Source organism: Physeter macrocephalus, chromosome 14, assembly GCF_002837175.3.
Source record: "Physeter macrocephalus isolate SW-GA chromosome 14, ASM283717v5, whole genome shotgun sequence".
Taxonomy (NCBI): Eukaryota; Metazoa; Chordata; class Mammalia; order Artiodactyla; family Physeteridae; genus Physeter; species Physeter macrocephalus.
This window is the reverse complement of record NC_041227.1, coordinates 1,056,020-1,083,503: the sequence shown is the minus strand read 5'-3', so window position 1 is coordinate 1,083,503 and position 27,484 is coordinate 1,056,020. Positions and strand designations below refer to the sequence as shown.

Here is a 27,484-nt window from a genome sequence, read left to right as displayed (position 1 = left end):
GGGAGGGCGTTTCCTGGCAGCGGGTGGCGGGGTCTGCACAGAGCTGGGAGTGGCTTTGTGAGGCGGGGGCAGTGGGGTTCCAGGCACTAGGTCGCTCCCTTGACTTCCCAGCCAGGCTCCCTCTGCGTCCGGTCCAGCAGGAGCCCTCTGGCGCTGCGTCAGGCAGGCGCGCGCAGGAAGGAGAGGGCTCCTGGCAGGAGGTGCCTGGGAGGCAGGGGCGGGGTGAAGCTGCCTGCCCTACGCCCAGCCCCACACTGCATCTCCGAGGACGTCCTAAGATGACTCTGGCTTGGCTGCAAGGCTGGAACTGTGGAGATTCTCTCGGCCCTTCCCGATAGAATTCACCCTCCCTCTGGAGGGTGGGGCCGAGCCTGGCGGGCAGCCCACAGCTGAACCCAACGGGGAAGGGGGGTTTTAACCCTTTCGGTTTGCCTCGCTGCGTGCTGGCTCCTGGGCTAATTCCCGTCATCGCCAAAGTCCTGAGTTCTCACCTGCAGAAGTGAAGCTCATCCTAAAGCAGCATTTCCCAGGGAATTCCAAAGACTCAGACACCTGAGGCGGGGCTGGGATTCTGAGCATTCGGTGGGCTCTGTAGGTGACCTGGATGTTTGAGTGTCCCCTGGGAGGGGGGGGGTGTCATTGAGTCCTCCTGGCCCCAGGTGCTGCCCTGTACCCTGCTGTCCCCATGTGCTCCCGGGGTGAGGCAGAGCGTGCCCAAATCTGGCAGCCCCTGAGCCGCCAAGGCTTGTGGGAAACGGGAACAGCCCACACCAGCCTCAGGGCTCCTGTTCATCACGCTTTTGCTCGGCCGCACGATCACGGTGGGCCTTCCTTCCTCTCTGCGGGGCCCCCACTTGGCTCTTGGGGGGCGGTGCCGGGTGAGAGTCCGGCCTTTGCCGGTGCTGCTTCACATGGACGGACCGCTCAGTACAGTGAAAGTCTGGGGAGAGGGCCCTGGGGGCGGCGTTCCAGCCTGCCAGGCATGGCCCTAGAGCCCATTCTGCCCACGGCAGGGCCCCGGGGTGGGAAACGGGGCCGTGGTGGGCCCTGTCTGACCCCTGGCACAGGCGTGTTCACCCTCTCTGGGGGTCTTCCTGGGCCTTGGGCAGCCTGGGTCCCTCTCAGGACCCTGGGGAGGAGGATGGGACTCACCCACCCCGCTGACAGGGCTAGGACTGCCCCTTCTCCAAAGGAGCCCTTCAACGTGGGATTCTCCCTCTCCACACCCTGGTCGAGGACCAAGGGGAGAAAAGAGCCTCTTTCTTGCTTGCTAAAAGGTGTATGTGTGTAACTCACCAGTCCCAGGATAATTTTAACTCAGAGGCTGGCCAAAAAAATGCCACTGCGTTTCTTTTTTTCCCCCCCCGACTGGCTCGGCAGGGAGGCGCGGGGCAGCACAGAGGCCCCCGCCCACCCAGGTGGGCCCAGCTGAATGGGGGGCTTGTGTGAGGGCCGGTGGGGCGGGAACTGGCGCCCAGCCCACCACCAGCCCCGCCTGCCGAGCCGAGCTCAGGCCACTGCCACCCCGCCGGCTCCGCTCAGAGCGTGTGTGCAGCCATGGCCGGAGCCCCCGCCCTGGCCCTGCTCCTGCTTGGGCAGCTGCTGGCCGCCACCGTGACCGTGGCCGAGGCGCAGGTGAGCGCGGGACCCCGGTGCACTGGGTTCGCCTTGGAAGGCGGCCGGGGTGGGGGTCCGTGGCTCTGAGGTCGGAGTCGAGCAGCGCAGCCAGGGAGGAAGCTCCCCGCTTCGCCCCCGGGGTCAGCGAGGGGGCCGGGAAGCCCGGGGCCCCTGGGCACGGCGGGCACAGCCCTGTCGCCCCAGAGCTTCCTCGCCGCCTCCCGGCTAGCCTCCACGGACGCCGGGACACCTCGGAGGTGCGCGCAGGGGCTGCCCCTCCTCACCAGGCGGGGTCCGGTGCCAGCGCTGTGTCTCCACCAGAGAGACACAATGTGGCCTTTGTTCCTTGCGGGGCTCAGGCCCGACGCAGCCCCTCCTGCCCAGGCGAGGTGGCAGGGGATACTGCCAAGGCCCGAGGGTCTGAGGGGAGCCGGGGTGCGGGCCCCTGGACAGGCCCTAACTCTTCTCCGGACTGGCAGGAGGGGATGCTCCATCGGGCTGACCCCAGGGCCAACCAGGGGGACCCCCCCCGCCACCGCCAGCGGGAGAGGGTGGGGATGCAGCTGCCTGATGATATTTCTCCGTTTCAGAAAGTGGGACCTCGAGGCCCCCCCGGCCCCCGAGGACCACCTGGGAAGCCAGGCAAGGACGGCATTGATGTGAGTGTGTGGGCAGGGATGGCCGGGGAGCTTCTGCGGGGTTCTCACTCCCGCCCCAACCTCCCTGAGCCCCAGGCCTGATGGAGAGAAAGCTAACTGCACCTCCCAGGGCTGGGGCGATGAGCCAGCGCCCCTGTGGGATGTGAAACGGGACAAAGACGATCCTTGTTCCTTCTTGGGGCGGACCCCCCCCCCCCAGGGACTGCCTCCCCAGGACAGGCGGGGGTGGCTCCGTGGTGCTCTTTGGGCTGGAGGTGCGGGTACTGGGTGTGTGTCTCTGGGTCCCCAGAGGGGCCTGCACTCCTCTATTCTGGGGGTAAAGACTGTCCCCCTGGGTGGGTCTCGTTGGCGGCTACTAGAGGCTGGAGCCAGCCTTGGACGGGGCTGGGGGCTGGCTCTGCCCCCAAAGTGGCATCCTCCAAGGGCGCGCCCGCCTAAGCGTGGCCTAAGCCGTACGGGAGGCAGATGAGACCCTGAAGCCTGCCCGCAGGACCCGGCGGGCTGAGAGCCCCTGACTCAGCCACGTCCTTGGAAGTCAGGGCCCTCCAGGCCTCTCCTCACCAGTATTGTTCCCCGGGTAGACCCTGCCTCCTTCTGAGTCCCCAGGGCCCTGCCTGGCCCTCGATGGTCCTGAGTCTCCCTCCCGCCACCCCACCCGCAGGGCCGTCGCTTACTGTGGCTGTATCGGGCCCTGGACCCAGATGGCCTCCCCTCCTGGTGGGGCTGGGCACTTGGCGCCCCAGGGCTCCCCAGTCGTTCCCTCTGGGGTCGTTTCCACTTAAAGCCTGGCCTGAAAGCCTCGGGTAAAAGATTTCAGAGCCAGTGGCCGTCAGGGTGGAGAGGGTGCCGGGGTGCCTTCCCGGTCGTCTGTGTGTCTGGAGGCTGCCACCTCCAACCGGGTTTCTGGGGTTTCTCAGGCAGGCGGAGGGGTGGGGCCTCATGGCGCCTCCCACCGTTTCTGGGGTGTCCCTGTGCCCTCCAAGTGCGCTCAAATGCCCCGTCTGTCCAGCTCACCCTTCTCCCCACCACCTGCCTCTGCCCCTGGCCCTAGAGGGGAGGTGCCTACAGGTGTGGATGGTGGGGTGAGGGGTTCCATCCTGCCTCCTGGGGCCTCCTCTGGGGCCCAGCTCTGCTCCCCTGGGCGGAGCTTCCAGAGGACACTTGGTCACGTGCGGGCATCTCCCTCTCTGCAGGGAGAAGTTGGTCCTCCAGGGCTGCCTGGGCCCTTGGTGAGTGTCCTGGCTGCGGTGTGGGGGTGTGGGGGTGGGGGGGAGGAGGCCTCCTCCTAGTCTGGAGGGGACGGACGGGCCTAGAGCAGGGGGGTCCTTGACACCCCTTCCCACCATGCTGGGCCCTGGGTTGCCAGAGGGCGGCCTTGGAGCAGGGCAGAGCGGGAAGAGGTGGGAGGCGAGAGGGCGGGGCTCAGTGAGTCTCCGGGCAGGCTCTGGCTTTGCGGCTTGCTTGGGCGAGTGCTCCGGCAGGTCAGGGAAGAGGTCCCACACAGACCCGCACATCCAGCCCGTCAGAGGTCCCACAAGTGAGCCGTCCTGGAGCTGTTCAGGCCCTGGAATTGAGGGTTCTGGGCTCACAGAGGGGCCCACAGAGGGGCCCGCTGGCCCTTAGCTGGGGAGGCCAAAGCGTCTGGGTGAGTGTCCTGCAGATGTGACGAAGAAGGGTAGAGGGGCACCTGGAGGGGGAAGCCCTCCTGGGGCCAGCAAGCGGTGGGCAGGGCAGCAGGGAGGGCTGGGGCTCTGGTGGAGAGGGGCCCACCTAGGGCCGCTAGGTTGTGCCCCGCTGGAGGACGCTGTTCTCCGCGGTGAAGGCCAAGGCTCTGGCTGGAGCTTCCCTCACGCCTCTGCGCTTTCCCTCCACAGGGACCGAAAGGGGCCCCGGGGAAGCCAGGGAAACCAGGAGAGGCCGGGATGCCGGGACTGCCTGGCGTGGATGTGAGTGTGCCGGGCCCTCCTTCTCCTCCCACGAGCCCCCCACTCCCCTCCCAGCCTGGAGGGGTTCCATCCCAGCGCCCAGGAGTCATATTTAATTGCTGTTTTCCAACTGGGCCAGCTCAAGCAGGAAAGCCAGGCCCGAGCGTGTCTCCGGATGTCCCCCAGCAGGGTCCCTTGGCCTTCATCCCATACCCGTAGTGTCTGGCCCTGTCTGCCAGACGACAGCGCCAGCGCACAGGAGAGGTGAAAGTCCCGCCAGCTCTGGCTTCTCTGGGAACAAAGGCCCATTATCCAGACCCCTCCGAGCCCCAGGGTGCCTGCGTCAGGGGCTCCTCAGGAGCCTAAGGCCTGGCCCCAGGCCCGGGGGCCTTGCTCGCGCCGGAGGGGATGTCAGAGGGGAACTCTCCTGCCCACTCCAGCAGGTGCTCCAGCCGCTGGCTTCCCACCAGGTGGGCGGTGGGTGGGGCCAGAGGGGAAGGTGCCTGACCCGAGGGTCTTTCTGACCTCTCCTGACCGGCTTTAGTTAACGGCGGGGCCCACGCCTGCTTCTTCCCCCTGAGAGGGCACGTCCTTCCCATGTGACCCCTCCAGCCCTCCTTCCACCTCCCTCCCCAGGGTCTGACCGGGCAGGATGGACCCCCTGGACCCAAGGGCGCCCCCGGAGAACGGGTAAGGCAGGCACCGCGTCCAGTGGCTTCAGCTCCGGGGCGAGGTCCCAGCCAGGGGCAGCCAGACTGAGCGGCCACCTGTCCACAGGGTGTGGGTTCTGAGGGCAGCTGCCGTGACCGCACTGGCTGGGCCCCGCTCCTGCCGGGGGGTGGAAGGGGGCTGGAGGGCTTGAGGACACAGGGTGATGAGTGACCCCCACCCCGCCCCCTCTGGTCAGAGCTGTCCCAGCCCTCAGACCGTGCTGGGGGTGCTGGTATGGTTGGGGCGTGCCCGGCCCCACATGCCCTCCTTCTCCTCTGGTGAGCCGCTGCCCCTCTCTCTCTGCCCACCCTAGGGGCCCACGGTCACCCAGCCTGTCCCCCGAGTCGACCATTGTTCACTTAAACCCCCTTTCTGACCAACCAGCTCCTCTCGTGGCTCCAGGTGCAAAGCTGAGACCAACAACTCCCTCTCTGTCCCCCCCTTCGAGAAGTGACTGTCCCCCAGCCCTGGGGTGCAGAGGGCAGGGGGGCTGTGATGGGGGGGAGGGAACCAGGACGCAGCCCTGCCTTTGGGAACTGGGCTGTAGGAGTGTTCTGAGTGGGAAACAAGGAAGAGAGTGGCTGCCTGCAGCCGGCAGGTCCTTTGATGTTGGCAAGGATGTTGGGGGAGTGGGGGAAAGTGGGGGAAGGGAGGAGGGGGGACTAGCTCCAGGCTTTCTGCAGGGAGCCTGGGGCACAGGAGGGGAGGGGCCTCCCGAACAAGGACCTCATCCTTGGGATGCAGGGCAGCGGGAGGACCAGGAGGGTGCTGGGCGGACAGGCGGGCCAGCTGCTGGAGGTTTGGGGCTCCCTACTGTGGACCGAGGAGGCCGGAGGGCTTCCTGGAGGAGCCGGGCATCAGGCTATTCTGTGTGGCTCAGGTCACACCTGGCACGTGCCTTCCTGGTGGCCCGTACTGCCTGCAGTAGTGCTGCCAGGAAGGGACCTTTTCTGGCTTTTCCTCAGCAGGACTGTTGGTAAAGGACCAGTCCCAGGCCCCTGGGACATCAGCGGTCCCCCCCACCCACTGTCGGTCTCCTATAAAACAAGAACCCCCTCCTCAGGGGAGATGGACTTGGGAGGGAAGGGAACAGGTTTGCAAACGTAGGCGACGGTGCCTGGGCCCAGCCCACCCCTCATGCCCCCTTTCCTTCCGCAGGGAAGTCTGGGACCGCCAGGGCCACCTGGGCTGGGGGTGAGTACTGTCTTCTCCTCCTGGTGGGAGTTTGAGGGGCCCCAAAACGCCACGTCTGCTGCCCCTCTGCAGCTTCTCCGGGGGGCTGGTCCCTGGGCTGGGGTGCTAGGTGCTACCTGGGCTGTGCCCTCTCATCCCCAGCAACTCACCTGACCAGCTCAGGGGGATGGGGTGGGTGGTGGGCAAGCTCCTCCCGTCCCCAGCAAGTTCTGACCCCATGCTTGGCATTGCAGGGCAAAGGCCTCCCTGGATCCCCCGTGAGTACCGATAACCCTCGTGGCCCCCCCACCCCCGCAGCATGCCCGCCACACCCCGAGCCATCATGGCCACCAGGTCCCAAACCAGGGCTGGCGGGGGGGGCTTCTGGGCGGGGAGAAGAGCGAGCTGACCCCTCATCCAGAGTCCCCATGCTTCAAGAGAGGGCAGGCTGGCCCCGTGTAGGGATATGGAGCCCGGTCTGGACTCCCTGGGGACCCTCAGAGCTCCTTGGGTGCAGACCCCCCCCCTCTCGCTTCTTACCTCCCCCAGGGAGAGGCAGGGGTGAGCGGCGTTCCAGGCGGAATTGGCCTCCGGGGCCCCCCGGTGAGTGGCTGCCAGGGCTCCCCAAAGGCAACCGTGGGGGGCCTCCCCCCTTCCCTTCCCTTTTCCCTCGCCCTCGCCCTCGTTCTCGGTGGGCCTTCGTGGCTGACGTCCGGGACAGGGCAGGGCAGACCTCAGGACGCACAAGGCTGGGGCGGGGCAGGTGGGCCGCACTGGGAGAGCCCCCACAGGGGCAGCTTCGGAGTGGGAGGCTTCTCTCCGGAAGTCGCTGGTCCCCTCCCCTCAGGTGGGGGCTGGTCCTGCTCCGTCTAAACCATAATCCCCCCACAGGGACCCTCTGGACTCCCAGGCCTCCCTGGCCCCCCGGGACCTCCCGCCGCCTCCCGGCTAGCCTCCACGGACGCCGGGACACCTCGGAGGTGCGCGCAGGGGCTGCCCCTCCTCACCAGGCGGGGTCCGGTGCCAGCGCTGTGTCTCCACCAGAGAGACACAATGTGGCCTTTGTTCCTTGCGGGGCTCAGGCCCGACGCAGCCCCTCCTGCCCAGGCGAGGTGGCAGGGGATACTGCCAAGGCCCGAGGGTCTGAGGGGAGCCGGGGTGCGGGCCCCTGGACAGGCCCTAACTCTTCTCCGGACTGGCAGGAGGGGATGCTCCATCGGGCTGACCCCAGGGCCAACCAGGGGGACCCCCCCCGCCACCGCCAGCGGGAGAGGGTGGGGATGCAGCTGCCTGATGATATTTCTCCGTTTCAGAAAGTGGGACCTCGAGGCCCCCCCGGCCCCCGAGGACCACCTGGGAAGCCAGGCAAGGACGGCATTGATGTGAGTGTGTGGGCAGGGATGGCCGGGGAGCTTCTGCGGGGTTCTCACTCCCGCCCCAACCTCCCTGAGCCCCAGGCCTGATGGAGAGAAAGCTAACTGCACCTCCCAGGGCTGGGGCGATGAGCCAGCGCCCCTGTGGGATGTGAAACGGGACAAAGACGATCCTTGTTCCTTCTTGGGGCGGACCCCCCCCCCCCAGGGACTGCCTCCCCAGGACAGGCGGGGGTGGCTCCGTGGTGCTCTTTGGGCTGGAGGTGCGGGTACTGGGTGTGTGTCTCTGGGTCCCCAGAGGGGCCTGCACTCCTCTATTCTGGGGGTAAAGACTGTCCCCCTGGGTGGGTCTCGTTGGCGGCTACTAGAGGCTGGAGCCAGCCTTGGACGGGGCTGGGGGCTGGCTCTGCCCCCAAAGTGGCATCCTCCAAGGGCGCGCCCGCCTAAGCGTGGCCTAAGCCGTACGGGAGGCAGATGAGACCCTGGAGCCTGCCCGCAGGACCCGGCGGGCTGAGAGCCCCTGACTCAGCCACGTCCTTGGAAGTCAGGGCCCTCCAGGCCTCTCCTCACCAGTATTGTTCCCCGGGTAGACCCTGCCTCCTTCTGAGTCCCCAGGGCCCTGCCTGGCCCTCGATGGTCCTGAGTCTCCCTCCCGCCACCCCACCCGCAGGGCCGTCGCTTACTGTGGCTGTATCGGGCCCTGGACCCAGATGGCCTCCCCTCCTGGTGGGGCTGGGCACTTGGCACCCCAGGGCTCCCCAGTCGTTCCCTCTGGGGTCGTTTCCACTTAAAGCCTGGCCTGAAAGCCTCGGGTAAAAGATTTCAGAGCCAGTGGCCGTCAGGGTGGAGAGGGTGCCGGGGTGCCTTCCCGGTCGTCTGTGTGTCTGGAGGCTGCCACCTCCAACCGGGTTTCTGGGGTTTCTCAGGCAGGCGGAGGGGTGGGGCCTCATGGCGCCTCCCACCGTTTCTGGGGTGTCCCTGTGCCCTCCAAGTGCGCTCAAATGCCCCGTCTGTCCAGCTCACCCTTCTCCCCACCACCTGCCTCTGCCCCTGGTCCTAGAGGGGAGGTGCCTACAGGTGTGGATGGTGGGGTGAGGGGTTCCATCCTGCCTCCTGGGGCCTCCTCTGGGGCCCAGCTCTGCTCCCCTGGGCGGAGCTTCCAGAGGACACTTGGTCACGTGCGGGCATCTCCCTCTCTGCAGGGAGAAGTTGGTCCTCCAGGGCTGCCTGGGCCCTTGGTGAGTGTCCTGGCTGCGGTGTGGGGGTGTGGGGGTGGGGGGGAGGAGGCCTCCTCCTAGTCTGGAGGGGACGGACGGGCCTAGAGCAGGGGGGTCCTTGACACCCCTTCCCACCATGCTGGGCCCTGGGTTGCCAGAGGGCGGCCTTGGAGCAGGGCAGAGCGGGAAGAGGTGGGAGGCGAGAGGGCGGGGCTCAGTGAGTCTCCGGGCAGGCTCTGGCTTTGCGGCTTGCTTGGGCGAGTGCTCCGGCAGGTCAGGGAAGAGGTCCCACACAGACCCGCACATCCAGCCCGTCAGAGGTCCCACAAGTGAGCCGTCCTGGAGCTGTTCAGGCCCTGGAATTGAGGGTTCTGGGCTCACAGAGGGGCCCACAGAGGGGCCCGCTGGCCCTTAGCTGGGGAGGCCAAAGCGTCTGGGTGAGTGTCCTGCAGATGTGACGAAGAAGGGTAGAGGGGCACCTGGAGGGGGAAGCCCTCCTGGGGCCAGCAAGCGGTGGGCAGGGCAGCAGGGAGGGCTGGGGCTCTGGTGGAGAGGGGCCCACCTAGGGCCGCTAGGTTGTGCCCCGCTGGAGGACGCTGTTCTCCGCGGTGAAGGCCAAGGCTCTGGCTGGAGCTTCCCTCACGCCTCTGCGCTTTCCCTCCACAGGGACCGAAAGGGGCCCCGGGGAAGCCAGGGAAACCAGGAGAGGCCGGGATGCCGGGACTGCCTGGCGTGGATGTGAGTGTGCCGGGCCCTCCTTCTCCTCCCACGAGCCCCCCACTCCCCTCCCAGCCTGGAGGGGTTCCATCCCAGCGCCCAGGAGTCATATTTAATTGCTGTTTTCCAACTGGGCCAGCTCAAGCAGGAAAGCCAGGCCCGAGCGTGTCTCCGGATGTCCCCCAGCAGGGTCCCTTGGCCTTCATCCCATACCCGTAGTGTCTGGCCCTGTCTGCCAGACGACAGCGCCAGCGCACAGGAGAGGTGAAAGTCCCGCCAGCTCTGGCTTCTCTGGGAACAAAGGCCCATTATCCAGACCCCTCCGAGCCCCAGGGTGCCTGCGTCAGGGGCTCCTCAGGAGCCTAAGGCCTGGCCCCAGGCCCGGGGGCCTTGCTCGCGCCGGAGGGGATGGCAGAGGGGAACTCTCCTGCCCACTCCAGCAGGTGCTCCAGCCGCTGGCTTCCCACCAGGTGGGCGGTGGGTGGGGCCAGAGGGGAAGGTGCCTGACCCGAGGGTCTTTCTGACCTCTCCTGACCGGCTTTAGTTAACGGCGGGGCCCACGCCTGCTTCTTCCCCCTGAGAGGGCACGTCCTTCCCATGTGACCCCTCCAGCCCTCCTTCCACCTCCCTCCCCAGGGTCTGACCGGGCAGGATGGACCCCCTGGACCCAAGGGCGCCCCCGGAGAACGGGTAAGGCAGGCACCGCGTCCAGTGGCTTCAGCTCCGGGGCGAGGTCCCAGCCAGGGGCAGCCAGACTGAGCGGCCACCTGTCCACAGGGTGTGGGTTCTGAGGGCAGCTGCCGTGACCGCACTGGCTGGGCCCCGCTCCTGCCGGGGGGTGGAAGGGGGCTGGAGGGCTTGAGGACACAGGGTGATGAGTGACCCCCACCCCGCCCCCTCTGGTCAGAGCTGTCCCAGCCCTCAGACCGTGCTGGGGGTGCTGGTATGGTTGGGGCGTGCCCGGCCCCACATGCCCTCCTTCTCCTCTGGTGAGCCGCTGCCCCTCTCTCTCTGCCCACCCTAGGGGCCCACGGTCACCCAGCCTGTCCCCCGAGTCGACCATTGTTCACTTAAACCCCCTTTCTGACCAACCAGCTCCTCTCGTGGCTCCAGGTGCAAAGCTGAGACCAACAACTCCCTCTCTGTCCCCCCCTTCGAGAAGTGACTGTCCCCCAGCCCTGGGGTGCAGAGGGCAGGGGGGCTGTGATGGGGGGGAGGGAACCAGGACGCAGCCCTGCCTTTGGGAACTGGGCTGTAGGAGTGTTCTGAGTGGGAAACAAGGAAGAGAGTGGCTGCCTGCAGCCGGCAGGTCCTTTGATGTTGGCAAGGATGTTGGGGGAGTGGGGGAAAGTGGGGGAAGGGAGGAGGGGGGACTAGCTCCAGGCTTTCTGCAGGGAGCCTGGGGCACAGGAGGGGAGGGGCCTCCCGAACAAGGACCTCATCCTTGGGATGCAGGGCAGCGGGAGGACCAGGAGGGTGCTGGGCGGACAGGCGGGCCAGCTGCTGGAGGTTTGGGGCTCCCTACTGTGGACCGAGGAGGCCGGAGGGCTTCCTGGAGGAGCCGGGCATCAGGCTATTCTGTGTGGCTCAGGTCACACCTGGCACGTGCCTTCCTGGTGGCCCGTACTGCCTGCAGTAGTGCTGCCAGGAAGGGACCTTTTCTGGCTTTTCCTCAGCAGGACTGTTGGTAAAGGACCAGTCCCAGGCCCCTGGGACATCAGCGGTCCCCCCCACCCACTGTCGGTCTCCTATAAAACAAGAACCCCCTCCTCAGGGGAGATGGACTTGGGAGGGAAGGGAACAGGTTTGCAAACGTAGGCGACGGTGCCTGGGCCCAGCCCACCCCTCATGCCCCCTTTCCTTCCGCAGGGAAGTCTGGGACCGCCAGGGCCACCTGGGCTGGGGGTGAGTACTGTCTTCTCCTCCTGGTGGGAGTTTGAGGGGCCCCAAAACGCCACGTCTGCTGCCCCTCTGCAGCTTCTCCGGGGGGCTGGTCCCTGGGCTGGGGTGCTAGGTGCTACCTGGGCTGTGCCCTCTCATCCCCAGCAACTCACCTGACCAGCTCAGGGGGATGGGGTGGGTGGTGGGCAAGCTCCTCCCGTCCCCAGCAAGTTCTGACCCCATGCTTGGCATTGCAGGGCAAAGGCCTCCCTGGATCCCCCGTGAGTACCGATAACCCTCGTGGCCCCCCCACCCCCGCAGCATGCCCGCCACACCCCGAGCCATCATGGCCACCAGGTCCCAAACCAGGGCTGGCGGGGGGGGCTTCTGGGCGGGGAGAAGAGCGAGCTGACCCCTCATCCAGAGTCCCCATGCTTCAAGAGAGGGCAGGCTGGCCCCGTGTAGGGATATGGAGCCCGGTCTGGACTCCCTGGGGACCCTCAGAGCTCCTTGGGTGCAGACCCCCCCCCTCTCGCTTCTTACCTCCCCCAGGGAGAGGCAGGGGTGAGCGGCGTTCCAGGCGGAATTGGCCTCCGGGGCCCCCCGGTGAGTGGCTGCCAGGGCTCCCCAAAGGCAACCGTGGGGGGCCTCCCCCCTTCCCTTCCCTTTTCCCTCGCCCTCGCCCTCGTTCTCGGTGGGCCTTCGTGGCTGACGTCCGGGACAGGGCAGGGCAGACCTCAGGACGCACAAGGCTGGGGCGGGGCAGGTGGGCCGCACTGGGAGAGCCCCCACAGGGGCAGCTTCGGAGTGGGAGGCTTCTCTCCGGAAGTCGCTGGTCCCCTCCCCTCAGGTGGGGGCTGGTCCTGCTCCGTCTAAACCATAATCCCCCCACAGGGACCCTCTGGACTCCCAGGCCTCCCTGGCCCCCCGGGACCTCCCGGCCCCGCTGTGAGTACTGGACGGGGTTCTCGAGCCGCTCAGGAGGGGTCCCAGGCATGATGACTGCTTGGTGGGCCTGCCTCCCCTGTCCCAGGGTGCCCGTCCTCAGGCCCCCCACGCCCCCAGGCCCCGCCCCCGTGCCCACGTGGAGAGTCCTGGCCACGCCCCAGACACGGGCCAAGTGCAGGCTGCAGGAGTGTGTGGCAGCCGACCCGGGGCTCGTGAGGTTCAGGCCTGGTGGCCACCCGCCCCAAGGGCACGTGGTTTCTGTCATTGTCACATGCCCTGCCGGGGGGACCAGCCGTAGCTGGCACTGGCCACGGGGCGGGGGTGAAGGGTCCCTGAGTCCCCTGGAGGTCTTGAGTGGGCGGGGGGAGGGAAGGGGGGGCCACGTCAAAGCTGGCGTCCCTCTGTTCCAGGGTCGCCCAGGGGTCCTTCCCGAAGGCGCCGCTGACCTTCAGGTGGGCACGTGCAGCCTTTGTGAAGCCCTTTGTCGGGGTGCCTGTCTTGGTGGGAGGGGCCGTCTGGAGAGCACGGGAAGGCACGGATGGGGCCCCTGGGGACGGGCTCAGTGCCGGCGGCACCAGCTCCGGGTACGGTCCCCCCGAGCTGCCCGGCCCCGCCCTCACCGGGCTGGCCCTGGCATGCGCGCAGCGCGAACTGAAGGTAATTTAAGCAAAATCACGTGTCGACCCATCAGCTCCTCGGCTCAGACCGGCTCCGGGAGCTGTCAGCTGCGAGCTTGGCGGCCCTGGGGGCGCAGACAGAAGGTTTCCCCGTCACAAAAGCTTCCGGACCAGAGCCTGGGACCCGCTTTTGGTTGTTGAGCTTTGTCTCTCTTGTCAGAAGAAAAGCAGTGACATTGGAGGCCTGGGGTTCGTGGGCTTCGTTTGCACAGCTGTTCGTGGGCCGGGCCGGCACCCGGCCTCCTCGGAGGAGCGGCTGGAAGTCATCAAGGGGAGAGCCTGGCCCAGCGCGCTTGCCCGCTGGGGCCCCTGCTGCCCTTCTCTCCCCCACCCGTGTCCTGAGTGCTTGACGGCTGGTGTTCCTGAGGGGGGGTTTGGGGGTCTTCTGGAAAGAGGAGGACAGCTGGGGGAGGTGGATGTCACTGGCTCTGTGCCAGAGCGGCCGTGGAATGATCCAGACACCCCCACGCCCCCCTGGGTTCGCCGAGCCCTCAGGTGTGGCGCATCCGGCCTGTGCCGAGGACCACGTGTCCCTCCCTGAGGCACCTCTGGCACCGAGGGGACCCCCGAGCGGAGCTGGCTGCAGGGCCTGGGCGCGTGATAAAGGCCCCTTTGTGAAGCCAGCAGCCGCCAGGCTGAATAGCTGCTTTGAACCTGCACTGGGGCGGAGACATCGGAGCCGGCTATGAGGGGCCGGCGCCGTGCTCTGGCTCTGCAGCCCCTCACCGCGCCCCACGGTGGCCCTGAATGAGGCCCTGTCTGGGCTCCCCAGGAGGCCCCCGCCCCGTGTGGCCCGAGCTCCCCTTCACCGACCCCAAATGGCCCGTCTCCGGGCCCCTGCGTTCTGACCTCAGCGCTGCCCCTGTTTTACTGGGAGGGGTCTGACTGTTCTATTTGCCAACAGTGCCCTGCCATCTGCCCGCCAGGCCCCCCGGGGCCCCCAGGAATGCCAGGGTTCAAGGTGAGTGGCCACTGAGGGCTGACTCAGACCCCAGCTCACCTTCACACCCCGTAGGAGGCGGCGGGGCCCCCATGTGGGCGGAGGGCCGCGGGGAGGTGGGCGTCCAGAAAGCCTGCCCTGGTCGCAGGATTGTTGCGGGAAGCAAGGGGGGCTGGCCCCTGCCCTGCTGGGGGACCTTGCTCTGTCTCTGTCCCCCTTCATCCTGGTGACCCGCTGGGGACTGGGGGGGCATTGAGAGAGGGCGTGGGGGAAAGCTGGCCTCAGGCCCCCAACCCCCTTCCCTGGCCCAGCCCTGCTTCTCCCAACTGGGCCTCTCCCACCAGCTGGGCTGAACTGGCTCAGGGCTGCTTGTGGGGTCTGCTACCGTCCACCCGCTGCTGTCTTTCAGGGACCCACCGGCTACAAGGGGGAGCAAGGAGAAGTCGGCAAGGACGGCGAGAAGGTGAGGGCGGCTGGCGGCTGGGTGACGCCACGGGGGTGGCGGGGAGGCTGGGACTCTGGCAGGGCTGGGGGGCTGTGAGGACGTGCTGGCCGCATCCTGGTGCCCTCTGATGGAGCAGCTTCTGTGCACACCTCCCCTCGGGGCCTGGCTCTTAGAGCCGGGGGATTGGGGGCAGGGTCTCCGGACAGAGCCCCCAGCACCTGGCCTCACACGGAAGCTCCCTGAGCTTGGGCAGGCCCGCTGCGGGCTAGAGAAGGTGGGCCTCAGCCCTAAGTGGCCCCCAGAGGTCCCTGCCACCCTCCCCCACGGCCACTGCCCTGGAGGGCACCTGTGCATCCTCCCCCACGGGCCGCGGGTGAGGCTGGGTGCCGCCAGGAGGAGGGTCTGGGGAGGGCGGGGAGGACACGTGCGACCTCGCCCCACACGGCAAGGGCTCTGGCGGGGGGCGGGGCAGTGGGCCCGGAGAGGTGCGGGGAGAGCTCGGGGCTGACGCCACCCGCCTCTCCTGCAGGGTGACCCCGGCCCCCCTGGGCCCCCTGGCATCCCAGGCACCGTGGGGCTGCAGGTGAGTAAGGGGAGGTGTCGGACAGGTGAGGATGTGGGGTGGGGACAGTCCACCAACTCCCAGGACGGGAACCGGGTGCGGGTCCCGAGGCAGGGCTTTGGGGAATATACCAGAGCCCTTCAGCCGCTCCCAGGAGGTGTGAGGTCCGGGGGGCTGCCGGCCCGGGCCCTGCAGCTCCAGCTCTCTCCCTGCAGGGTCCACGGGGCCTACAAGGATTCCCAGGGCTACTCGGACCCCCCGGGGACCGGGTAAGTCCACCAGCCCCCCGCCGCCTGGCCCTTGAGGGGCTGTGGGCCAGCCCGAGGTCAAGAGGTGGCTGGGGGGCCACCTCCAGACGTTAGCTGGGCCCCTTGAACACGGTTCCTCACCAGTGGCCACAGGTGGCCTGTGTGACCGCAGCCCACTGGGCCTCCACTCACTGGATGGTTCCCAAAACCGGGGCCTGTGAAGGCTTTTGTGGCTTAGGCCCAAAGGGAATGGGAGAGGCAAACAAACAGGGGACAGCAGGGGAGGCCTTGGCAAATGTGGGAGGGGGAGGGGCTTGGGGACCACTGGGGGCTGACGGGGGAGGGGCCTGCTGGGGGGCTTGTGTTGGGGGCCCCCGGCAGGCCTCTCCAGATGGAGCCGGGTGCTCTGGGGGACGCTGCCCAGGCTTCAGAGGAGAGGCTCAAGTGCCCCTTCTCCTCCACAGGGTCCCATTGGATTCCGAGGGCCCCCCGGGATCCCAGGAGCCCCTGGGAAAGCGGTACGTGTGTCTGCGGGTGGGGGGTGGTCCTGTGCAGGCCCAGGCTCTCTTCTCTCTTGCTCACTCAGACGCCTCCCCCAGCCCCACTGGGCTACCCATCCCGTGGGCACCCCTGGGCAGGTACCAGTGGACACACCTGGGGGGAGGGGGCGAGTCCAGAGTCAGCCTGTCCTTCGTGGGAGATTTGCATTCTCTCTCTCTTTCCAGACATGAAGTGAGGTGTTTGAGTGTCCCTCTGGCCTCTGTGACCCTCAGCATTGTCATCCTGCTCTCCCACCTTCTTGAGTTAACTCTCCCCCTGTCCCCCCTTGTCGTTGCAGGGTGACAGAGGCCGGAGGGGCCCAGAGGGGTTGCGCGGCCCCAAGGGCGACCTCGTAAGTGAGAGAGCCTGTGTTCTCTGGGTCCTTCCTTGGGAGAACCTGATCCACAGGGCGGGGTGGGGGGGATGGGGATGGACGGTAAGTCCAGGGAGGCGAGGGGCAGCTGCCCTCTCCTGCGGGTGGGGGGAAGCCGCTGGACGGTGCCAAGCTGGGCCTGGGGGTCCCAGCCCTCCCCCTGCCCAGGCGGCTCCCCCAGGAGTCCCCTGGCCTTGTTGCCCCCGTGGCTCCTTGCAGCTACTGTCTGTCACCTCAGCAACTCCTCTCCGGAGCAGCAGGGCAGGGTCCGGAGGACCACACTTCTGAGTGCGAATCCTGGCCGCTAACATCCGTCAAGAGGCCCTGGGCAGCGGGGCCTGACCTTGGGCCAAGGATGCCCAGCTGTGAGATGCAGTAACAGAGAAAACGACTCTCGGGTTAAGCAGAACATAAGTGAAGCCGAGAGATAATTAAGCATCTCACGAAAGGAAGTGACCGTCTCTGAACCAATCTCGTCTTCGCCCGGCCTGAGCCTGGCGGCCGGAGGTCCAGGAGGCGGCCACGTGGGGCCGCAGCATCCACAGCATCCCAAGATAACTCCCGGGGTGACGGGCCTTTTCCCCTGGGGGTCGGGCCTGGCCTACACAGCTGTCCCCCGGCCCAAGCTCAATACCCGGAGTCTAGAAAGTGGTGTGCACGGCACGTCTAAGGCTCCCGGGCCTACCTCCCCCGCCCCCCTCCCCCGGACCTAGCGAGGCATCTGGGAGGAGCAGTCCCGCGGGACTGACTGCGGTCCCTCGCGTGTCTTTCAGGGCAGGCCTGGTCCTAAAGGCGTCCCTGGCATGTCCGGGCTGGTCGGAGAGCCGGTGAGTGCCCGTGGATGCCAGCACAGGGGTTAGGGGGCTCTGCCGGCCCCTTGCTCCCTGCCCTCTGCGCCCGCTCCCCCGGGAGTCATTCTCCTCCCACGGCCCTGGGCTATACTGGGGCCAGCTGCGCGGGCCACTGGCCCTCCCTCGTTTCGCTCTGCTGTTCCCTTCTGGAAAGGCCTAACTGTGGGTGAAGGGCCCGCACACTTGCGTTTTGCCAGAAGCCGCAGAACCTTTTGCCGTCTAGACCACACGGAGGTAGAGGGTCTCGGGCTGAGCTCATCTGCATCCCAGGGGCACGTGAGGGTGGGTGGGGGACTGGGTGGCACAGGTGGGGGGCATTCTGAGGGTGCTGAGCACTGGCCCTCCACACCTGTGCCCCCTCATCCCTGCTGTGTGCCCGTGCTCAGCCCAGACCCCCACTTCCTCCTGGCCCCCTCCCCATCCCGGCCTTAGAGGACGGGTCCCTGGGAGGCCACCTGGGGTAGCACAGCCTGGCAGCAGGAGGCTGAAGGAGGGAGGGAGGGAGCCCAGCTGCTCTCCTGCCGCCTTCCCAGCACATGGCTGTGTCTGAGATTCCAAAATCAGTCAAGCCTGTGGGACTCGGCACGCCTGAGCCCAAATGCTGGCTCCCAAGCCTCAGTCTCCCCGTCCGTAAAGTGGGCACAGCAGAACTCCCCTGGGACGCGTGAGGAGTCTGGGCGGACGCAGGACGCGGGGGGCAGCGCGTGGTCTGGGTGCCTCCTCACTGCCCACATCTGCACGATCGGAGGGCAGCACAGGTTACTACCTGCCCCCCGAGCCCAGGAGGGCAGACCTAGTGCAGGGGGCTGGGGAAGGGAGGGGCCTGCTGGGCGTGATCGGGAGGGTGACCAGGCTGACTGCCCACTGGGCCTCACCCCATCCGCTGTCCCCAGGGCATGCCGGGCAAGGATGGCCGGGACGGTGTGCTGGGGCTCGATGGCGAGAAGGTTGGTACTGGCTGGCGGTCTGCAGGGGAGGAGGGGTCTGCAGGGAGTTCAGCCTCCAGGGCCTCAGCACCCCATGTCCCCGCAAACTCCCACAGGGAGAAGCTGGTCGCAGTGGTGCCCCAGGAGAGAAGGGTCCCAATGGGCTGCCGGTGAGCGCACGGGGCTCCTGCCGTGGCCCCAGGGACAATGCCGTGGTCCTCTCCCATGGGTTCCTGAGTGGGGGCGCCTGCAGGGGGCTGTGCATCCAGGCCGGGGAGGCTGCAGGAGCCCCTCACCCTCGGGGGTGCTCTGCCTCTGGTCTTGTATGCTGACCCCTGACCTCTGACCTGCAGGGTCTCCCTGGACGAGCAGGGTCCAAGGGTGAGAAAGGAGAACTGGTACGTGGCCTCTTTCTTCTGGGGAGGGGAGGGGAAGGGGACAGAGAGAGGGAGGGAGGGAGGGAGGGAGGGAGGGAGGGGGAAGGAAGTGGGGAAGGGGGGAAAGGGAGAAGCGGGTAGGCTGCAGCCTGGATCCTGGGTGGAGGGATGTGGGCAGTGCTCACGCAGGGCTCACCCCTCCCCTGCAGGGCAGAGCTGGAGAGCTGGGCGAGGCCGGCCCCTCAGGAGAGCCCGGTGTCCCCGTGAGTATCTGCAGCCCTCACCCCCAACCCAGCTGTGTGCGGGCCCCGCTGACACCCTCTGTCCCCCTCCGCGAGTGTAGGGAGGCGCTGGTGTGTCCGGGGAGCGTGGCGAGGCTGGCCACAGGGGCTCAGCGGTGAGTCGGGGGAACGAAGTCTGGGGTGGCGGTGGGCGTGGGGCCACGGCCGAGTGGCCCCCTTTTCTGTGTGGGCTGCGGTGGCGCTCTGGATGCATGCATGGGCTGAGCCTGTGAAAGCTGGGACATGGTGGTGGCCAGGCTCGAGCTGTCCTGTCCTTGAGACCTCTGTGCTGAGGAAGCAAAGTCCCAGCACCCAGCCGGCCGAGGGAGCACCCCACCTTGGGCCTGGGAGGTGTGCTGGAAGCACCCCGCCTCTCAGCCCCACCACAGACCAAGATAAGGAAGACACCAGCATCGGTGCCCCGCGCCAAGTCCGACTGACGCACGGGGCCCGAGGGCATGCCTGACCTCTGCGACCCCCAGCTGCCCCCAGGATCCCTCCCACCTCTTTCCCCAGTAACTGGGCCAGACGGCTGGGGACCAGCTCCTCTGTCTGCCCAGCCCCCGCGGGGGAGGCGGAGCTGCGCTCACGCTCTCTGTCTTTCAGGGGGCTCTGGGCCCACAAGGCCCCCCCGGAGCCCCTGGTGTCCGCGGTTTCCAGGTGGGTGAGGTCTGCGCCCAGGGAGCCCGGGTGGGCCAGCCGGGCTGGGGAGGGGTCTCCACTGGGCTCCCTGTGGGTGCTGACACGCTGGGTCCTTGTCTGTAGGGCCGGAAGGGCAGCATGGGAGACCCCGGCCTGCCCGGCCCCCAAGGCCTCCGAGGCGGCGTGGGCGACCGGGTAAGTGGCTGCCCTAGCAGGGGTGTCCTGCTCCTGCACCCCACCCACAGTCCCCCGGGGCACACAGAGGCGCCACGTCAGAGGCCCCCAGAGGCACCTCACACCGTGGGTGCACAGCAGTCGGGCACTGTGGGTGTCCCTATTGTCCCATGATATTTGGGACACAGAGGGCCCCGGCCTGGGTGACCGGGGGCCCCGGGAGGAGGTTGTGGGCTGTGTCTGGGCTCCGGCCTGGCCGTGCTACACCAGGTCCCAGGGGAACCTCAGGTGCCTTCCTTGGCCGTCCACCCGCCTGCTGACAGTGACGGGACCCAGGAGCCGCCACCTCTGGCACCCCTTCGTCCCGGGCCCGGTGGGCCACAGAAACCACAGCCTGGGGCTGGGGCGGTGGGCCCTTCCTCAGCCTTCAGGCCAGAAATGCCAGGGGTCGGGGACATGCCAAGGGCACCAGGGCCTCCAAGAGGTAGAGAGAGAGGCCCTGGACACTGCGCCCGTCCCCGTGGGGGCCAGGGGCCGGTTACTGTACCCCCCACCCGGTCACCCTCGGCCGCACCTTGAGGTCACAGGCGAGTTTCACGCGCTGGAGCCTTTGGGCGGTTCTCCCTCACGCTGCTATCTGAGCAGTCGGACAGTTTTTATCTTAACACTTTAGGGGTGATCCTGGCAGTCCCAGACACGCCCCCAACCCCGCGGTCCCCGGGGAAGATGATCATACGAGCTCTGGGCCCTGACTCGGCAGCTCGCCTCGGGAAGTTACCCTGGGATCGTGTGAGTGAAAATGCCGCACGATGCAAACTTTTTCCGGTGCTGCCGAGCCCAGAGGCCTTGCTGTCCGGCAGCAGGGCCCGTGAACCAATCGCGCACCCCATGTGGGGCGAGGCTGCGAGCCCCTAAAACGATGAGGGCTCTACAGGAGGATCCCAGCACACTTAGGGGCCAGGATGCCAAACGTCCGGGAAGGAGGCTGTTTCCACAGCAGCCCGCTCGTGCCCCCACGGTGCCCCCAGCTCGTCCTGGCGCCACAGCGGGTGCGGGTCGCCCAGGGATCCCCGTGGTTTCTTTAACGCCGAGCCTTTCTCTGCCCAGGGCCCGGGAGGAGCTGCAGGCCCCAAGGGCGACCAGGTGAGCGACCGGTGGCGGCGGTGGTGGTCAGGTCAGCTGCGGGCCGCGCGCTGTCTTCAGGCCTGGGGGGCCTCCTTCCCTCTCTCTCATCTCCCCCCCTCTCCCGCCGCTCCCCCGCCCCAGGTTGACAGCTCTGGGCACCCAGCCGGACCCGGGGCCAGTTGGCTCCTGGGTACAACGGGGGCCGCCCGTGGCCTGGGCGGCTCCTCTGGGACCCTCAGAGTGGCGCGTGTTCCCTGCCGGCCGTCTGGGTTCCAGGAGCAGATTAGAAAAGTGTTTGTTCTCCAGGCAGCACCCTCTCTCTGGAGGGCCCAGGGGCAAGGGGGGGGGGGGGGCCGCAGCTCTGCTTCTGACCCCCCGGGAGCACCAGGAGGACCTAGAAGAGGCTAAACCCACCTGAGGCTCTGCTTCTGTCTGCCTGGTGCCTCGGCCTGGGTCTGGGTCTCGGGCACCGGCTCTCACCAAGGCTGGAGGATGGCAGCGTGTGGACAGCTCTGCAACTTCGGGCTGTGTCGTTTCAGGGCATCGCGGGCGCCGACGGCCTTCCTGGGGATAAAGGAGAACTGGTGAGTTTGCCCAAGTCGGCCTCACTTTTGACGACAGAACTTGCCACGTTCAGGGTGGGGGGTTGGGGAAGGGCAGCGCTGCAGGTCCAGGCTGGGGGGCGCCGAGCTGAGGTCCTGGCTGCTGACCGGGCCCTAAGGCAGAAGGTGGCCCCGGCCCAGCTCTGGGGTTTTCTGCCCCCTCCCACGCTCCATCTGCGGCTCCAGCATGAATTAGCCAGAGTTGAGACTGAGCTACAGACGACTCTGCTTCCACAGAGCTAAACTCAGGTTGGGTTCAGAATGAAACCCTGATGGAGTTCATTGACAGAGCCACGCCTCGGGGGGTGAATAAAACAGAACAGTCAGGGGCTTTGGGCATAAAGATCTTCGTGGCTCCCACGTGGTGAGGGTCTCCAGTTCTGTGACTGAGCCCTTCTCTGAGTCTAGAAGAGACGGAAACGGCTCAGCCCCAGGGACCCTCGTCTCCAGCACAACCTTGTAGCCCAGAGCCAACTTTTCCCAGCTTGAGCCGAGATGATCTCAGTTGTGTGCGCAAGCGTTGTGCATCTTGGTGAATTCCTAGATGACCTTGACACACGGGACCCTGGGAAGAGCCCCCTGACCTGCTCCACCCCTGCCTGCGAGGCGGGCAGTGCCCCTCACACTGTGCTCTCAGCGACTTACCACTCAGGCTGTCTGAGCTGAAAAGCCTGGCCCCTCCATCTCCCTCCAGCTTCGAGGGGGGCCACCAGCTGTGGCCTGAGCGGCGGGCGGCGGCATGGATGGATGAGCGGTCCTGGGCCGTCTGCTGTCTGGTTGGGGCCCAGTCCCTGTCCACGTCCTGCCAGGCAGCTTCCTGAGGTCGCAGCTGGAGAAGGGGGGGCCTTAGGCACAGAGACCTCAGCTCCGCCAAATGTGTAACAATAAAGACGCAAAAGGGAGGAGATACGGGGACATAAGTATATGTATAACGGATTCCTTTTGTTCTAAAGCAGAAACTAACACACCACTGTAAAGCAATTATACTCCAATAAAGATGTTTAAAAAGATAAAAAATAAAGAATGGGAACAAAGTAAACACGGATGAGAAAAAGGACTATGCAGCTAAAACACTTTAGGGAAAATAAGCTTAAAAACATCAGTAGCTATAATACAATCTCAGCAATACAAAACGAAACCTAGAATAAAAAGGAGTAACCACTGTGGCTATTGTGATGCCATCGAACAGCAGCTTCACGGACGGCTTGCTTTTCTCTTCCGTCCGCAACTAATAACCGGCTAGACTGGTTCCTGGGGAAATAATTCCTACCAACTAACAACACGCAAGTCATTAATATGCACAACTTCCCTTCTGCTCTTTTGCAGGGTCCCAGTGGCCCTGTCGGACCCAAAGGAGAGGTGAGTGCCTGGCAGAGGCTGGCTCCTCGGGGGGGGGGCCCCCCGGGCCAGCCCCGGGGCACTGACGGCCGTGCAGATCTCAGAGGCCTGCTCTGCTCAGAAGTCAGGAAACTGCCGGCCCTTCTCCCAGAGGGAGAAGCCCATGCCCTGACCCACCCCTTCCCGCTGTTTCCCTCTAGTCCGGCAGTCGAGGGGAGCTGGGTCCCAAGGGCATCCAGGGCCCCAACGGCACCAGCGGCATAGACGGCGTCCCAGGCCACCCTGGCCCCATGGGCCTGCAGGGCGTGCGAGGCGTGCCTGGCATCGCCGGGAAACCCGGAGTCCCGGTATGTGTCTCCTTTCTGGAGCCAGTGCTCGTTGGGGTCGGGCTTTTCCTGGATTTAGATCAAGTCTCTTCTAGATGATCGAGGTTATTTTGCAGACTGTGATAGCGGGGGTGCCCCAGGAGATGCCAGCTTGCCCCCCCCCACGATGATGGATTTTGGGGTGAATTTCAGGGGAAAGAGGCCAGCGAGCAGCGCATCAGGGAGCTGTGTGTGGGCATGGTCAGCGGTGAGTGCCCTCTGTCCTGTCCCATCCCATCCACGCCTGCGCCCCTGGCGCTGCAGCCTCTCCCACCCCCAGCCCCATCCTCGCCTTCACCCCACCCCCACCCAGCCTCACCCTCCGCCACCTTCCAGCCAAGCCAAGCTCCGGGCTGGCCTACCGCCCGCGGTCCTCGGGGTCTGCACTGGAGGGGGCCCCTCCCCGCAGGGTTCACTGCGGTGCCGGGTGCACGGGGGATGTTCTAAATGTCTGCTGAATGAAGTGGTCACAAGGGTCAAGTACTCGTGCCCTTTCAGCTCTGACAGACCAAGTGGACATCTTTTGGCCTCTCCGATTCATGAGCTCTTTCAGGAGCCCCTCTCTGGGGCTGTGAGTCCCTCTCTGGGTCACCGAGGACTGTGGCAGCATTTATCACGTGTCCAAAGCAGTTAGAGCCCTTTTCAACCAATGAACAAACTTCCTTTGAAAGGCAGTATATTCGCGCTTTATGTAACACACTTCTGATGAACAGATGTCTGATCTTTGTTTTCCAAAAGAGCAAATCGCACAGCTAGCCGCACACTTGAGGAAGCCCTTAGCGCCAGGGTCCATCGGTCGGCCGGGTCCCGCTGGCCCCCCCGGCCCCCCGGGGCCCCCAGGCTCCATTGGTCACCCCGGGGCTCGAGGGCCCCCTGGATACCGTGGTCCCACCGGAGAGCTGGGAGACCCCGGACCCAGAGGTGAGTGCAGTCCAGCCACCACGCGGCCACACGCCGGAGCCCCCAGCCAGTACCCCGGCCATGAAATCTGCCCCCGCCAGGCAGAGAGGCTCCCCTGGGGGGGACAGGGCAGGGGAAGAGACCCAGAGGGGAAATGGGCCCAAAGTCACCTGGCCTTCAGCCAGGGTCCTTCCAGCCTTGCCGATCCATGTGTGACACACACGTCTGAGCTGCCTGGTGGGGGGCCCCTCCCCTCTCCTTCCCTCCCCTCCCCTCCCTCTGGGTCCACGGGCTCATCTAGAAAAGCCCTGGGAGGTTGAGCCATTGCTAGAAGCTGCCTCGGGTAGAGCCAGCCCTTCATGCTCTCAGGCCCAGCTCGGTTAATTCCTTATTAAACCCACGGGTGTGACAACGTTTTTCAAAATGTGATGGTTTTCTCAAATGCCGTTAGAATAACATTTGGGGGAGGAGGGTTGAGAAGAATGTGAGGAATGAACGAACAGGAGCCCCGTTTGTACGTAACAGCACTTCCCTTAATGAAAACTGGCACGTGTGACCATTTCTGTGGCAAAAGGCAAAAATTATACATCACAAATCCATTTTAAGGACTGTAAAGGACCAGGAACGAGTTGAAACGAGGTGAAAATCTTGATCCCACGCGGGGGGGCCATCGTAGGGGTGCCTGGTGCCCAGACAGGGAGCTGTTGGCCACTAACCTTTTCCAACGAGGCCTTTAACACTCAGTTCATTGTAAATTCTAACCGTTTGCCGCTGCAGCCAGCCTGCCCCCAGGCGTAGCCTCACGGGCCCCCCGTTCAGGACTTAAAGTTCCTGACTGCAATCTGTTCCAAACTTACTGACCAAATAATTTTCTGTTTCTGAAAAACAGCTTAAGAAAAAAAGTTTCCAAGGGAAACTTACCTCTGTGAGCTCCTTTTGTCCTCTGTGAGGTTAAGTTAAAATACCTCAGCAGATGAAAATGCTTCCAGAATTAGAGGTATCATTTCATTACCGTTAAGACGCTGGGAGACTGAATAGTTTCAACACTAGAGGGCAAACGTGTCAAATGCACTTTCTCACCCCGTCCCAAGTTTACCATCAGACATCTCCCTGTTGTCTTGGAGACTGTCTGAGTTCTGACTGTCCCTGGGCCGTCTGTGCCAGTACAGTCTGCGGGCGGGACGGCTGTCCTCAAAGAAAGACCAAACAAGGTTTTCTCCAAATAGGGATCTGAATGCCTTTAAGACTTTTGAAAATAAAATTCAAAAATAGCATTGATCACTTTACGGGTTCTCAGAAAAACTGCACAGCAGAATTCAGGGGAGGCCACCACACGGTGCGGGGTCAGCGTGTTCCCTGGCGCGCCTGCCTCGGTGTGGGGTGACCGAAGGTTATTGTTTGAATTAAACGAGAATATATACCGTAGGTCTTCAGGCAGAAGCCACTGTCACTGCTGGGCTTCCATCTCCCCCGGGGGACACAGCAGATCAGGGACCTGCTCTGGAGGCCGGGAAAGCCCAGGCCCCACAGGAGGCCCCGACTGCCCGGCCCTGGGGCTCCTGATCCTTTGTAGAAGGTGTGTTACCCTCTGCGATGGGAAAAGTGACAAACACCACCGGAAAGGAAACTGGTGTGCTTTTGCCATCAGGCAGGACAGATCGCGCCCAACAATGCTGCTTGCCTCACTGAGCGTCACAATGTTGACAAGAGGCTCAATTTTCCAAGAACATCACTCAGGACAAGCTGTCTGCAGCCAGCATCACACAAAGCGCAGGCCGACGAGCGGGCCCTCGTAGCAGGGCCTCAGCACACCTCCCAGAGACCAAAACCAGTTGGAGGTGGAGGAGTGGAGAACACGGTTCAGGGGGCATTTTACAGCACCTCAGATAATTGGTCAGAAATCATGTTGAACATAGGAATACAGGGTAGACACTCAGCTGTTTAACAGGCATAAATACTGTGAACAAACTAAAAGTCCCAAAGCGCCGCTCTGAGGCTGGCGAGTCACACGGGTGGGTTTATTCTGTCAAATCCATCCAGCCCGACGCTTTGCCGTGGGTCCTTTTCTACACGTGCTTTGATTCAGTAAAAAAGCTCGGGAAGCAGGCACCCTACTTTTAAAAAGGCAGGATCACACACGCTGCAGCAGAAGTCTGTCTTTGAACGTGAATCAGGGCTTCTAAGCAAATGCGTATGTCACTTGCCCTTGACAGGAAACCAGGGGGACAGAGGAGACAAAGGCTCAGCTGGCGAGGGCCTGGATGGGCCTGACGGAGACCAAGGGCTCCAAGGTATGAGGCCGCTGTCACTAACGTTACACAGGCACCTCTGGGTGACGAGCAAGTCTCATCCTCTTCTGAGGGAACAACTTTTCTCCCGACAACGCCCCCTTAGAGGCCAGGTTAGGGACTGTTGTAAGGACCCTTTAATCAGCTCGCCCTGTGTCTGTTTCAGTTCAGCAGTTTCAAGTTAAATTCTATTCAACTAAAGCCATCGAGTGTCTATTTCAGTTAAATTCCAACAGAATTTTCTCTTAAGTGACCCACGCGTAGCCTGGATGTTGACACTTCCCGTGTTGAATATAAATACCTTTTGCCGAGAGGGAGGAGGGCAGCCCCAGCCGCGTTCCATCCCGAGCCTTCCCGGGGGCTGTGTCCCGGGGCCACCGCATCTGCACACACGTCCCGGGAGCAAACACACACCTGTCGGCCCAGCTCCTTGCTCACCCCACCCCTCCCCGCACCCCCAGCTCCTGGTTTCTCCTCTGCCGACCTCCTGCCCAGGTGCCCGCCCCCTGGGGGGGCTTTCTGTCTCACACCTAGTCCTTCTCCACGGTTACCACCGTCATCGTCAGCACCCCCTCCCTCACCCCAGACCCATCCCTCACATGGCGCCAGCTGACTCGTCTCAAGCCCGAGCTGCCCTGCTTAGGACAGAAGCCAGACTCCCGCGCCCTGGCCTCTGCCCTCGCTGTTCTCCGGCCTGAGCGCGCCTCCCCGGGGCCCCTCCCAGAGTTAAGAAACGAGCTACAGAAACACAAGGCTTGGGTTGGCTGAACGGACACACCAGTGACGTCCTCTCTCTGTGTCTCCACTCTCACCTTCCTGGTCTGTCTCAAGGACCGCAAGGCGTGCCCGGTGTCGGCAAAGACGGCCGCGACGGGGCCCACGGAGAGCCAGGGCTCCCTGGCGATCCTGGCCTTCCCGGTGCTGCTGGCGTTCAGGGGACCCCCGGCATCTGCGACACCTCCGCCTGCCAAGGAGCCGTGATGGGAGGGGGCGGGGAAAAATCAGGTCCCAGGAGCTCCTAAACACAACTGCAGGAAGCGAGTGAGAAAGTGATGCCGACGAGCAGCCAGCGGTGCGGGGACCTCGCGGGGACCGGCAGCGTCCCGGCATCAATGGTTGGACACCGCCGTGCCGTCCAGCGAGGCCTGCCCCTCCCTGTCCTCAGCGCCAGCGACTGGACACTTGGTCCCCGAGAGCACCCTTCACTGAGCTGCCGTCGAAGTGTTCTGTCTCTACGTGTATTTACAACGGTCCGTTCGGCTGTACCGTCGTCACCCCTCAGACACCGGCCTATGCAATAAAACCGCCAACCCACCATTTCAGAGGGATCTAGGCCGTACGCATAGAAAGTTCTGTACAATTTCACGAGAGAAGAAAATATTCAGCAACTGGTTTACATGGCATTTGTGTAAAGGCTAAGATATCATCTCAATAAAATGATATATGAAATCTTCAGATTAATGACTGGCCACAGTATTACCAAAAAAAATAAAGAATTTAATGTACAGTACCCCTTCCATACAGAGGTCTCGTCTGATTTACCTGCCTCCTTCGTGTACAAACGTCTAACTATCTCCCATTGACAGTATTTATTGAAAGTGACTGTATT

At 64.7% G+C, this 27,484-nt stretch overlaps 1 protein-coding gene across 1 annotated transcript; it reads left to right on the top strand.

Moving 5' to 3' along the window:
* The first annotated feature begins 1,557 nt into the window (after positions 1 to 1,557).
* Positions 1,558 to 27,439, top strand: COL9A3 (collagen type IX alpha 3 chain). Its single transcript, XM_024128593.2, has 32 exons — positions 1,558 to 1,635; positions 2,208 to 2,276; positions 3,470 to 3,505; positions 4,151 to 4,222; positions 4,838 to 4,891; positions 6,071 to 6,106; positions 6,340 to 6,363; positions 6,635 to 6,688; positions 12,168 to 12,221; positions 12,632 to 12,673; positions 13,803 to 13,859; positions 14,248 to 14,301; positions 14,813 to 14,866; positions 15,061 to 15,114; positions 15,558 to 15,611; positions 15,932 to 15,985; positions 16,780 to 16,833; positions 17,751 to 17,804; positions 17,900 to 17,953; positions 18,137 to 18,181; positions 18,370 to 18,423; positions 18,504 to 18,557; positions 19,048 to 19,101; positions 19,207 to 19,278; positions 20,365 to 20,400; positions 20,922 to 20,966; positions 22,311 to 22,343; positions 22,523 to 22,669; positions 22,841 to 22,895; positions 23,426 to 23,608; positions 25,801 to 25,878; positions 26,707 to 27,439. The coding sequence occupies exons 1-32, from the start codon at positions 1,558 to 1,560 to the stop codon at positions 26,895 to 26,897; spliced, it is 2,055 nt and encodes a 684-aa protein (XP_023984361.1). The 3' UTR covers positions 26,898 to 27,439.
* The last annotated feature ends 45 nt before the right edge of the window (positions 27,440 to 27,484 follow it).

Coding starts and splice junctions, on each gene's coding strand:
- COL9A3 (XM_024128593.2), top strand. CDS start 1,558: ATGGCCGGAGCCCCCGCCCTGGCCCTGCTCCTGCTTGGGCAGCTGCTG. Junction 1,636..2,207: donor TGACCGTGGCCGAGGCGCAG/GTGAGCGCGGGA, acceptor TCTCCGTTTCAG/AAAGTGGGACCTCGAGGCCC. Junction 18,182..18,369: donor AGGGTGAGAAAGGAGAACTG/GTACGTGGCCTC, acceptor CCTCCCCTGCAG/GGCAGAGCTGGAGAGCTGGG.